This window comes from Gymnoscopelus braueri (genome assembly GCF_963280865.1).
Source record: "Gymnoscopelus braueri genome assembly, chromosome: 9".
Classification (NCBI taxonomy): Eukaryota; Metazoa; Chordata; class Actinopteri; order Myctophiformes; family Myctophidae; genus Gymnoscopelus; species Gymnoscopelus braueri.
The window spans coordinates 36,054,290-36,067,222 of record NC_137610.1 but is presented as its reverse complement, the minus strand read 5'-3'; the positions used below and the strand labels follow the sequence as shown (position 1 = coordinate 36,067,222).

The 12,933-nt window shown below is 41.3% G+C and overlaps 2 protein-coding genes across 2 annotated transcripts in view; both read left to right on the top strand.

Moving 5' to 3' along the window:
- The first annotated feature begins 4,105 nt into the window (after window positions 1–4,105).
- Window positions 4,106–9,885, top strand: olfml1 (olfactomedin-like 1). The gene is made up of 8 exons (XM_080437587.1): window positions 4,106–4,712; window positions 5,156–5,259; window positions 5,427–5,617; window positions 6,589–6,692; window positions 7,807–7,992; window positions 8,164–8,344; window positions 9,042–9,201; window positions 9,658–9,885. The coding sequence occupies exons 1-8, from the start codon at window positions 4,584–4,586 to the stop codon at window positions 9,818–9,820; spliced, it is 1,218 nt and encodes a 405-aa protein (XP_080293713.1). The 5' UTR covers window positions 4,106–4,583; the 3' UTR covers window positions 9,821–9,885.
- Window positions 9,886–11,410: 1,525 nt separating this feature from the next.
- Window positions 11,411–12,933, top strand: part of LOC308092303 (uncharacterized protein) — a gene marked incomplete at its 5' end in the record, with an annotated part of 76,050 nt that continues 74,527 nt past the window's right edge. The window contains 2 exons of the mRNA XM_080438153.1: window positions 11,411–11,556; window positions 12,797–12,884. Of these exons, the coding sequence (XP_080294279.1) occupies window positions 11,411–11,556; window positions 12,797–12,884 (234 nt within the window). The remainder of the gene's footprint in view (window positions 11,557–12,796; window positions 12,885–12,933) is intronic.

The window sequence follows — 12,933 nt, the reverse complement described above, 5'->3', positions numbered from 1 at the left end:
AGAACCACTGTGTTAAATTATCATTGTGTCGCTGTGTAGATTCTGTCTGTTTGGTTTAAACCGTTGACTGACTGTCCTCAGACCAATAATTTGTAAGGATAAAAGAAGTTAATCTTTTAAATTGCATAGCGAATGTATGCCAGTGCTCAGCGGCAGGTGGCAGCGAGCAACTTTTCCTGTTCCTTGTTAGAGGTCAGCTCATGCTGTCCTGTCTATGGAAGCAGGGTATAATGACCCATGTGAGATATTTGCAGCTTATACCACTTAATTAAAAGGTCACTGTGTGTGTGTGTGTGTGTGTGTGTGTGTGTGTGTGTGTGTGTGTGTGTGTGTGTGTGTGTGTGTGTGTGTGTGTGTGTGTGTGTGTGTGTGTGTGTGTGTGTGTGCGTGTGTGTGCGTGCGCGTGCGTGCGTGCGTGCGTGCGCGCGCGCGCGTGCGTGCGTGCGTGCGTGATGCTGCCCATTGCACTCCTCCACCTATACACATGTTCACTGCAGACTCACTGTTTGTTTCTATAGCAACTAATGTCCTTTTTACATTATGGGGACAGAGACACGCACTGAGACACACGCACACACACACACACACACACACACACACACACACACACACACACACACACACACACACACACACACACACACACACACACACACACACACACACACACACACACACACACACACACACACACACACACACACACAACCTATATTCCCTCAGGCCAGGTGATGCAGCTGAAATGTCAAAAACAAATGTCCTGTGAATATAGCCACATATTTCGGTTCCCTGCTTTTAGCATAATTAAGTCTTATATACCACATTAAGATACAAATACGATACTTGAAGGACTTGCACATGGCATCTAGAGACTTTTCTTCAGCTCTCTGCTGTGTGCTGAAGATTTTCTTATTAATGCATACGAGAGATAATCGTGTAGTCACTCTTAATGTGTGTCTGATGTCTCCTGTACTTCTGAAGACTCTCTGTAGATCCCTGGACCGCGGTGCTGCTTCAGGCCGTCTTACAGATGACAGAGAAATGTACTGAGAGCATTTGTATAGAGAGCTCAGCATCCAATGCCCTAGAGAGAGGGAGAGAAAGAAAGAAAGAAAGAAAAAGAGGAGCCTGGGAGAGGTGAAAAGAGCCCATTGTTAGAATGAACCAATCATGTACAGTATGAGATCCAACCTGGATACCTCTGCCATGGTTCCAGGTAAAGCCCAGAGTTTCATGTAAAGAAATGTATTGATTATCTATCTGCCAATGACCATCAGAACAGTATAGTATACTGTATGTGTAATGTATACTGTGTACGTACTACTGTATACTGCATCAGCTGAAGAAATTCAACCTGCCACAGGCTATGATGTTCCAGTTTTACAATGACATTATTGAGTCTGTCCTCATCTCCTCCATTACGGTCTGGTCTGATTGATTGAATACTTTATTAGTCAGAAATGTAAACAGCACGTGGTACAGTCAGATATTAAGGCTAAAAGGATAACACAAAAAAAGTCTGCTTCCATTGTGGTCCTAAGTGCAGCCACCAAGTTGAAATGCATCATCAGGTCAGCTGATGATGCCCATTACTTGGTAACTTAGTTATGTATAGTTTATGTATATAAATATGTGTTTCAAATGGAAGTGCTATTTAGTTTGTGTACTAGTGCATGTGTGAGTGTGTTTGTGAATAACAGTATGCCCATTTCTGCATGTGTCTACATTACATGACATAGCTGTGGCCATGAAAGTCGTTGTGCTGTAACTTGCTCCTTTATGTGCTATAGCCCTATGTCAGACATAACAGATGATTTTGTGAAATTAATAGCCCGCTTTGACAAATGATCCTGTCAGCATCATGCCATTAACAAGGCACAAATGAATTAGATGCCTTCATTTCCCACTACCTGGTGAAACAACAGTGCTGTGAATATTAAAATAAGAAAAAACAAACAAAGGCATTGGTTATTAAAAAGAATATGTTTGCTTTCAGGGGACATCTGCAGTGTATTTCTTACAGTAAAAATGTCCAAGGCACCAGTTATTAATCATTTTATTTTCCCAATAAAAAAATAAAAAATACCATGCAGTCACCATTGTTCATTGTTGTCTATTTTACGCCTACCAGCCATCAATCTGAGGGTCTGCCCAGGTTTGTCTACTCTGTCTGCACTGGAATTTAATTCAAATGTCAGCTTTCAAACACAAGGGGTCCTGTCTATCTCCATAATAAAATTAAAGTCGGCATGTTTTATTGATGATGCAATGCAATGCAATTGATTTTCCAAAACATGTTTTATAATTCATTAACAAAAAATCCCAATGTGAAAAGAAAAACAAAACACCAACAACAGTCAGATTATCAATCAATTAAAAACAATGTTATGGCTACAAGCTGTATGATTGACTGGATAATATAATGTACAGTATAAGTAAAGTCCTGAATGTTAACTCTGAGAGAAAATGAACTCTGAGAGTTAAATTAACACTCAGGATTGTATGTGGTACCTGTCTATCTGTGCACCCTGGTATTAAAGCATCATCACCTGCCAAACAAAAAGATAGACAGCAAAGGTCAAGAGACCATATGGTGGCAGGATACTATCACTCACACGCACACACACACACACACACACACACACACACACACACACACACACACACACACACACACACACACACACACACACACACACACACACACACACACACACACACACACACACACACACACACACACTCACACAGCAATGTAACCTCATGAAAGATTCACTAAGATTTGTGGAGGAGACCTATTAAATATCCATAGAGTCTCAGCAAGACATCTGACCGGGCCCCCAGGAGACTACTCTCTCTTTCTTTCTTGTGTGTGTGTGTGTGTGTGTGTGTGTGTGTGTGTGTGTGTGTGTGTGTGTGTGTGTGTGTGTGTGTGTGTGTGTGTGTGTGTGTGTGTGTGTGTGTGTGTGTGTGTGTGTGTGTGTGTGTGTGTGTGCGCGCGCGCGCGTGTGTGTGCGTGCGTGCGTGTGTAAGCCCATAGGGGAGAGTACAGATTACTGTATTACATGATTACATGTAGACAGATACAGTAGATGTATTACAGTAATTTCATTAATTGATATTCGTATTAACTGCCCTTTAAAAATGGAAACTGATTTATTTCAGTTGGAAAAAAGTATTCTTATTCAATTTCATACACATAATTGTAGGAAATGTCATGGTAATGGTAAATGTGTCAATCTTTTGCGGAACAAGTCCCAACAACATTTCACAACTTGTACTTATAAGTTAGTGTCAAATAAAACGAGAAAACCTTGTTGATTCTTAATAGTAAATTTCTGTTATAATCTGGCCCCATCTGCTGGCAGAAAACTGTTACTGCTGCAGAAAGATTAAGACTCAAACAGCACATGGAAATGCGACCTTGCCTTCATGTCTGACTCTGTCATGTTGTGTTGAGCAGAACTCACAGTAGCTATAAACTCAGCTACAAGCTTAACTACAATTCCACTAGCTTGTGTTGTTGTTGTTGCTGCTGCTAGTTTGTTTGTTTGTTTGTTTGTTTGTTTGTTTAATCTGCAGTGCAGGTCCTTGCTTCATCTTTCTCTCTCAGATAGGGGTCCTCCTTGGCCTACTATATGCCTTTGTGCTTTTGCATGCTGTAGAAGAGGGGAGAGAGTTGTATACCTAAAATGCTATTAGTTTGATAGTGAAGGTGTCTCTGATGTAAGTGTTCTACTGCCTAACAGATACAGTAACTCAATACCATTTATTGTACAGCTGCTGGCCTGTCTCTGAAGAACTGAAGACGTGTCAGTGTACCATCTGGAGAGTATTAGAATGAAATGCACTAGGTTTGCAGCCACAGGGTCTCTGAAGTTTCTTTGTTGTTTATAAACTTCTCTCTCTCTCCCACTCTCTCTCTCTCTCTCTCTCTCTCTCTCTCTCTCTCTCTCTCTCTCTCTCTCTCTCTCTCCTCTCTCTCTCTCTCTCTCTCTCTCTCTCTCTCTCTCTCTCTCTCTCTCTCTCTCTCTATTCCTTCGCTCTTATCTCTTTTCATCTCTCATTTCTCATGCATATTAACACATACACAGACAGTGGGGGAAAAAGAAAGACAGAGAGAGGGAGAGAGACAGACTAGCTGAGAGACTGGGAGGTACTTGAGGGGGTTCAGCTGAATCCAGACCTATTGGAACAGAACATGTTTAGAACAACAAAGCTGTAGAAAGTTCTGGTACTAGAGGTGGGGCAGTGTCTGTGTCGCTGCGACCTCACATTTGCAGAATTCAAGAGGAGAAAGACATACTTTCCCAGACAGCTGAGCCTACAAAGTCTGATCCATGCAAGTCACACAGTGCTGTAGTTTTGTTGGCTAGATTTTAGTGTGGATTCCATCTCTGTGGAAACAGTCTTAAACAGCATCATCGGAAAGTTTTTTGTTTTGTTTTTTTATAGACAGGAAAAGGTCTGATTAGCTTTTAGTAGTGCCAGGTTGACGTCTTAGACACAGAAGTAGTTGTAAGCAGCAGCTGCAGCAGGGCCAGTGGTACTGTGGCAGTACTGTGTCATCTACTTTCGTACTGATGATGTTCGGCAGGGTGATCCCCGCTCTCTTAACTTTGGCCCTGGTCCTGGTTTCAGTATGGAGTCAGGGATCCACACAGGATGCCTTCATGATCCAATACTTCGAGAGAAGACTAGCACAGATGGAGGTACGTGGCCATTCCTATACACTCTATACACTACAGTGTATTACTGTCGAGTATGTCAAGTAATCTTTTTCTGAAAATACAGTACACTGTTTGTGACATTGTTAACACTCACAGTGAACCAGGTGAATGAAATCAACAAAGATGGCTTGCTATTGTGTTCTTTATTATGTCTTATTTGTTGTATGAGTGTTAGAACATCCATACAATGTTGCGGATTGAGAATAAATGGAAAACCAACAAACAAAAACATTGATTCCTTGATACTTTATATACAACAGTTGACATCATGTGTATTGTTACTGAACCTGTTTATTTCATTGCAATGCTATCACCTGGAAGATCCCAGCCTTTATTTGGTGTCTTTGTGTACAGAACTGTTCTTCAGCATTAGTGTAACAGCAAGAGGGTTAGCTTTTTTTAATGTATTGTTATGTTATCACCAGGAACGCCTGATTCAGTGTGAGCAGAAGACAGCGTCAGTCACTCAGAGGATGTATGACATCTCGTCTGAGGTCAGGGGTCAACTGTCCACTGTCAATGTTCTGAGGTACCTTTAGGTTGAATAAATAAATAAAATAAATGGAGGACTGAAAGAAATAATTAATTCATGAATGAAATGTATCACATTGCACCAGTTATAAGCAGTTGCACTGGATAATGACAGATATTAAATATAATACATTTTGCTGTCTGTGTGTCTCCCTATTGGTATAGATCAGAGGTGAAGATGCAGATGGACAGTGTGTCCACGCGTGTAGACCGGGTGGAGAGAGAGTTGGAGTACCTAGAAAATAAGATCCCTACTCAGTCTAACATTGAGATAGAGGAAGCCCTAATGGAACAACAGGTGAACGATGCACAAGTAGACCAGCTGAAGAAGAAAGCCAAGATCAAACTGGAGAACGGTGCGTGTACACTATGCAATGCATGCATGCATCCTATAATACAATTGGCATATCTGCCCATGCGCGGACGTGTGCAGTTTGTTGCAAAAAACTGCACACTGCGCATGCGTGGACGTGCCTCTGCACTTTGCGAGTGTGAGCACCGACCACCGCCGAGCGAAGCCGAAACCAACACCACGCAGTCGCTATTGAAATCTCCCCACAACAACAACACACGCGACGCGACCACTTCGCTTCAACCCCCGCCGTTGCTTTCACTTTGCTCATGTCTCTCTATCACACCACACTCACGCTAATATGTCATGCACATCCCACACAAAACATTACAACATGCCAGTGTCTCAACGCAGCCGCTAACAACAACACCGACTCGGCAGTCTGGGTTGCCATGTTGGGGGGGCAGACAAGCAGACAGGTCAGTGTTGCTAGATGTGCGCCAGAAACAAGCAACCACCTTCATGAAAAAAAAAAACGGCCGAAGGGGTCCGCGATGTTTCACGGGGTTCTGCGATGTTTCGCGGGGGTCCCAAGACTCCCAGGGGGTCTGCGGACCCCCAGGGGGTCCCCCATGTATTTTTTTCCCAACTTTTTGGGGGGAAATTTTTATCCCACGATTTTGGAACCCCAAAATAAGCAAGCCCTCGCTAGAGCCCTGTGCGCGGCTATAGTATACAATGTGCGCATTGCGCGTGCGTGTGTGCGTGTGTGCGTGCGTGCGTGCGTGCGTGCGTGTGTGTGTGTGTGATACTAGTAATGATGACGCTAGAGTTGGTGATGCATGGTGCCAGTTGGAGTGACAGAATATGAGAAAAAGGAAGAAAGACAGATAAAGAACTGTCGGGCCAAAGAAAAAGATCTAGAGATGAATGAAAGAGACAAGGGAGACAAGGGACAGAGTGATATTCAATCTCTTTTACATCATGCAATACCTCCATAATAACCCATTCACTTCTCCACTCTGCAACCTACAGACTGTAGCACAGCGCTGAGTGCAGTCAAGTCACTGAAGATTGTAAAGAAGGCAGGAGACTCCAGTGGTTCCTGGTTCAGGGACCCCTCGAAAGGATCAGCTAAGGTTCTCTTTTCAGATACCACCTTACAACTCTTTTCTACAATACAAATAGAATGGCATCTGGTGCAGGGGTAAAGTTCCTGCCCGCCACCATGGAGACTAGCGGTTCCAATCAACTGCGGTGCATCCGGCTTGACAAACACAATTGGCTGTGTCCGTGAGTGGGAAGCCGTGCAGGGAGGGCTGATTTCTATTCATGTTTGACATGTTGTGTTGCTCACGGTGATAGTTCAGCGTGTGGTGGAACAGGGTTCTACAGTTATCAACCCTATAGAGCTGATACGACTTAAAACCTTGTCTGTCTATTTATATTATCCTCTCTCAAAGGCAATTAGAGGCTGGGCATCCTATATTAAAATCACTTTTAGTGGGTGGACTTCCTGTTTATCTGTTCGCTGTTTATCCATTCGCCTTCTTCTACCACACCAGCAGTGCAATTGCTTCCACACTATGCACAAATAATAATGCATGCCATGGGAAATCCACTACACTACATTTCATGCTGGCAACTTTCATATTTACCGTACACTGTGTATTTGTACATTATTGCGCAATAATAGCCCTATATAACTACTTTATTGCGCAATACTTATTGCGCACTACTTATTAGTGCTCCTACGCGATATGCGTCACATTTTCCCACTTACACAGCGCATGCGTGGACACGAATACGTCGACAGCCGTTGCCTCAGAGATCTCCATATGCCCATATCAGTCGGAATGGCGGTGCAACGTAGATGTGAGGGCCGCATAGCGGCCCAAACCTCTAGTGTGCTAAAAGGCCTTATACTGTTGACCCCCAGGGCAACCATATAGGTACCACTCTCAAATGATTATGACGAGCAAACAGTGGCCTGAACTTGTCTCAGTTTGGGATTGGTGATATAGGATGTCTGACTAGCTTCACACGTTGAGCCTATTCATTATAAACCAAATGGCAAAATGAATCCTGGATCAACTCTTCTTCTGTTATTCAGTGCTTGATTAATACGGTTGATTATACACTATGCAAGTAATGCATGCTATAACTTGCTGTTGATATGTATATATATGACAATTCATTAAATTATTTTTGGCATGGAAATAATTCCAGATTGAATCATCTATTTTCTTGCAGGTCTACTTTCTCAGTGGGTTTAGAAACAACACCCTGCTGGAGTATGTCTCTGTGAAAAGCTTCACACAGGGGTCTCAGCCAGCCAAGGTGTTTCAGCTGCCCTTCTATTGGCAGGGAACTGGTCACATTGTCTACAATGGGTTCCTCTACTATCACAAGGCAGACACTCCTAACCAGATACTTAAGGTTGGTGGGGTTATGCATTTGAACTTGCAGAACATACATACACATATGTCTATCCTATCAATGTCATATGGGCAGAGGGCACATTAAAACATATTAACAATATATGTGTATACATTATCTGTGATCATGAGCAATGCTGCATAATATACCATTCTTTCCCATCACATACAGGTGCATCTCTCAAATGGTACAGTGACGGACTCCATGCTGATTCCAGGGGCTGGGCGTCTACCATCCTACAGCCTCAACCCCAACACCTACCTGGACCTGGCTGTAGATGAACTGGGCCTCTGGGTCATCCATGCTGATGCTGAATATGGAGGGAACCTGGTCATCACTAAACTGGATAAAGGTAGAGAAAGTGTGAAGAGGCAGGTGTAATCCCAAAGAGAGAGAGAGAGAGAAGGGGGGTGGGGGGGAGTCTAATCCTTAATGTATCCATATGTATCCATTTATTACTTATTTGATTACATTTGTACACTCTCAAAGTTAAAGCTGCAATCCCAAACTTTTTAGTGAATAAAATGTTTTGCCTGAAGCATAAAGCGCAGTAAGAGCTTTTGTCCCCCGCGTGGGAGACATGTGTTTGAGTCCCTAAATTAACACAGAGGATTTTACTGTATATACATATTGACTGAAAGATAAACGGGAGCCTGCCACATAATCAGTCCTTGTCAGTTTTATAGTTAACTAAAACTAACAAAATAATGAAAACTAAAATTTACTGAACATTTGAGTTAAAAACAAAAAGAGGCTTCACAGAAAAGATATGTTTTTCTTAAAATGTATTGAAAACATCCGATCTACGGTGTTGTAGATTGAATTGTAGCTTCTGCTACTTTCACAATTTTTATGAGGAACTTGAATCTCCCTTCTAACTACCCCATATTACAATAAACTATAACACTGGCAACTAATCAAAACTAAACTAAATGAGAAACCCCAGGTTAAAAAACGAATTAAACCTAAACTGAAATTGAAAACATACACAAAAAAATGCAATCAAAACTATAGCAACCACGGTCCTTTGTCTGTCCTACTGTCCTCAGACAGCTTGGCAGTGGAGTATACCTGGGACACGCTGTGCAGGAGCCGTGACGCTGAAGGAGCCTTCCTGATGTGTGGGACCCTCTACGTGGTCTACAACTCTCACTATGGAGGACGCTCCACTGTGCAGTGTCTATATGACATCCATGACTCCATACACAGGTGGGCTTATAGGCTTGATTCAGGCTTTGTCACATTACATGACCGTGTTGCCCAATGAAAATAACTTTGTATACTACGAGAGCGTACAAATGGAATGAAATGGACCCTTATGTCCATTTGATTCAAACTAACAATGAGGTGTAGTAGACTGGAGTTCTAGAGATCAATAAGTAAGTAAATAAGTAAGTATGTAAATAAATTGTATTAAACGGGGGTCTTGGGCATGCATATCTAACTAGTTGACATAAAAAAGGTTGAGAATCACTGAATCATTGTTTTTGTAGAGCAACACAATCATACAATGATTTTAAATTCACACTCTCTCACAAATCATTTCTTTTTTATATAATATCTCTGTGACAAAACCATCTCACAATTCTCTTTCTTTCCTTTTTCCTTCTTTCTTTCTTTTTCTTTTCTTTTTTCTTTTAATATAATAAATCTATCTGCCTCCAGTGAAGAGAGCACTGTGCTGTTCTTCCCTAAGCGCTACACCAGCCACAGCAGCCTTCACTTCCATCCCAAAGACAAGCAGCTCTATGCCTGGGATGATGGATACCAGACCATATACAAACTGGAAACACGTACCAAGGACCCAGTCACTGCTGCATCTGGTTAAATACAACTCTGTGTTTTTCGTAAATTGGAAATTATAATGCAATATTCTGTAAATTACTAAAACAATACTGTTAAATAATCTATTGTCAAAGTATGGTCCATTGGTGGTATTATAGTTACTGCCTTTATGGCACACATGTGACATATCCAAAATGCAATGTAACGCCACAATAAAGTGCATTGAAATGTCTTAGATGTGTGTATTGAAATGTTATGCTCCAAATGTCCACTAGATGTCACCAGCATACTGGAGACATTTTCAGAAATGGTGTTTATTATGTTATTTCCAAAGAATAACAAACCCATTGCTTTCCAATTATTATATTTTATTTGTTTCTATGTAACGTTTTTCAGGTTAATGTTGTTACTGTTAAATAAAAACAAACGAGGATGAAACCGTTGAAATGTTGTGAACTTGAACAGACTGTCACTGAAAAACCCAAGGGTTTGACTTTGTGATTTAGGCTACCCAATCCACTACCACTAGGCTACTACTACTATCATGACCAGATTTGGGCATTTCCTGTGCTTTTCTCAAGAAAATGTCATATAGCCTACTGTTATTCTCCTGAAAGATTCATGCTTTCTGGCTATCCCATGGGGAAAGTGAAGTGATCTCATCACCCTGTCATAGTCAAGTAAGTAGGCCTACTTATAATTACAGTACCACCACCACTACTACTACTATACACAGTGGTGGAAAAAGTAAGTAAGTAAAAGTGTCAATACTGCAATGTAGAAATAGTCTGTTACAAGTAAACGTCTTGAATTCAAAATGTATTTGAGTAAAAGTACAAAAGTATTGGCATCAATATAATTATACTTAAATTACCAAAGTAAAAAGTACTCAGTGTCCAATTTCACAAGTTTTAAAATGAATAAAATGTATAAAAGCATGTAGATCGGCTATTTTCAAATGGCTGAAATATATATAGGGATGAAGTGGTTATTGGTTTGTTGTATGTTTTGTAATAATAATCCAAAATCCCAAATCCAAGTAGTTCTTATCATTGTAGTGGAGTTTGGTTGGGCCAGGCTTTTATTTTTTAGCAAAACTAAGCAATAAAAGCCTGGAGATCGAGGCTAAAGGTACAATAATTGCCTCTGAGATAGTGGAGTAGAATTACAAAGTATAAGAAATTGGAAATAGGAAATACTCCTGTAAAGTAAAAGTACCTCAAAATGATACAGTACTTGAGTAAATGTACTTAATTACTTTCCACCACTGACTATACTTTACAGTATAACGGTCTTCTTGTCCCACATACTACAGGGTGCTGACTGCTGTTCTCTCATTCATCCCATCATCTCGATTACTCATTACAAGCCTGACAGCCAACTAGCCAATCACAGCGCGAGAATCACTCCGGACTCTGACCACTAATGGCCGATGACCAACGACCAGTCAAACTCCACCTACTTTCAGTTGACAATGACGCTACAGAAAGGGGCGCGGTATGTTTGAATATCGCAACAAAGTAGCATCACTGCACACGCTGCTGGTTAACGACGAACAAACAAAGTAACTGACAAGTAGCCACTAGCCACACACCGTTGTTAACTTGTTCTTGTATTAATATATCTGTTGACAATGAGGAGACGGAGCAGTGCACTCAGTGGCGGTTCCAGTAGGAGAAGTTCAAAAAGACGAAGTGAGAATCTTCGCTTTGACGAATTCGGATTTGCTCTGACTGGAAGAAAGGAGACAAAACTTCATCACCGGTGTCATGATTACAGGTGCGACATTTGACATTTTTGCTTGGGCGTCATGTGTCAACTGTGTTTTATAATTAAAACAAACAGCATGGATTTAAAAAATAAATAAAAGTATAATTAAGGCATCATTGGTTCACATGATGTTTCAGGGCTAACTACTAACCACTGTTACAAACACAGTGTGCATTTAAAGCCCCTTTTTGCGTTCTAACTTATAGGCCAATATAGTTAAAAGATGCATTGTTTTTAGCATGAGACTGAGAGTCAGCCGTCAGGGGTACCAGTGTACCACCATCATCATCATCATCATCATCATCATCATCATCCTTTTAGTCATCTTCATAACGTATGGATTAGTCAGTTGTTCGTCATCCTCTCCTCTCTAACGTATAGCCTGCCAGTCTAGCTCATCATATAGCCTAGGGCAGTGGTTCTCAACCTGTAAGTAGGGACCCCCCACATGATTGGGGGGGGGGGGGTCCCCAGATGACAGTGAAGTGACGCCTTGCCAGGCGTTGTGAGCTTGTAGATCTGCTATTTTCACTATTTATCTGTGGAACCGAGTCAAACTAAATGTAATGCCTCAACTCCTACAAGTCCAAGTGCTTATCAGGCTGAGGGTCCCCAGTTCAAATATGATCATTTTGGGGGTGGTCAAGGCTCGAAAAGGTTGAGAACCACAGGCCTAGGGCTAGGCTTCCATTTGAATGCCTTATAGACCTACATTTAAACCAAAATTGTAAGCTCAATTGATATTATATGCCTAGTCATCAGCACTGGTAATTATATTGCCTGGTTGGTGAGTACTAGATAGGCACGTTTTTCCTCAGACTGTTGTATTACCGGTAGTTCAAGTTCATTCAGAAATAATTCATGGGGAACAATAAAGTATATCACTGACCAGGCAGTAGGGTTGCCAAATACCTGAAATTAATTATTTCACAGAAAAATAAGGGATGCCCAGAAAAGTGTACAGTTTTTGTATATTATATAAACAACCTTTATGAGCTATTTTAACTTGTTGTTAGATATGTCATTGTTTGATTGATTCCCAAAGATAAGGAATAATATGTGTCCCTTATCAGTTCAATAAGGGACATGTCTTTTAGTTTCCAAATAAGAGACGATTCCTTTCAAGGGATGGTTGGAAACCCTACTGACCACCAATCACTATGGCCAGTCACTGCATAGCTGAGTAATGTCCATGTTTCTCTGTGATGTAGCAAGTCCCTGATGTGTTGTCTCTTCTTTTCTCTGTCAGTTACCCCCAGATGAGTTCAGAAAGAGTGAAGGAGCTTTGTGAGCTGCTCAGCTACTGGAATGGAGCCAGCTTCATCTGCAGAAGTCAGGTTGTGGTTTTAAACTCTTTGTTACTCTGTTTTCATTCTATTGTGTTTA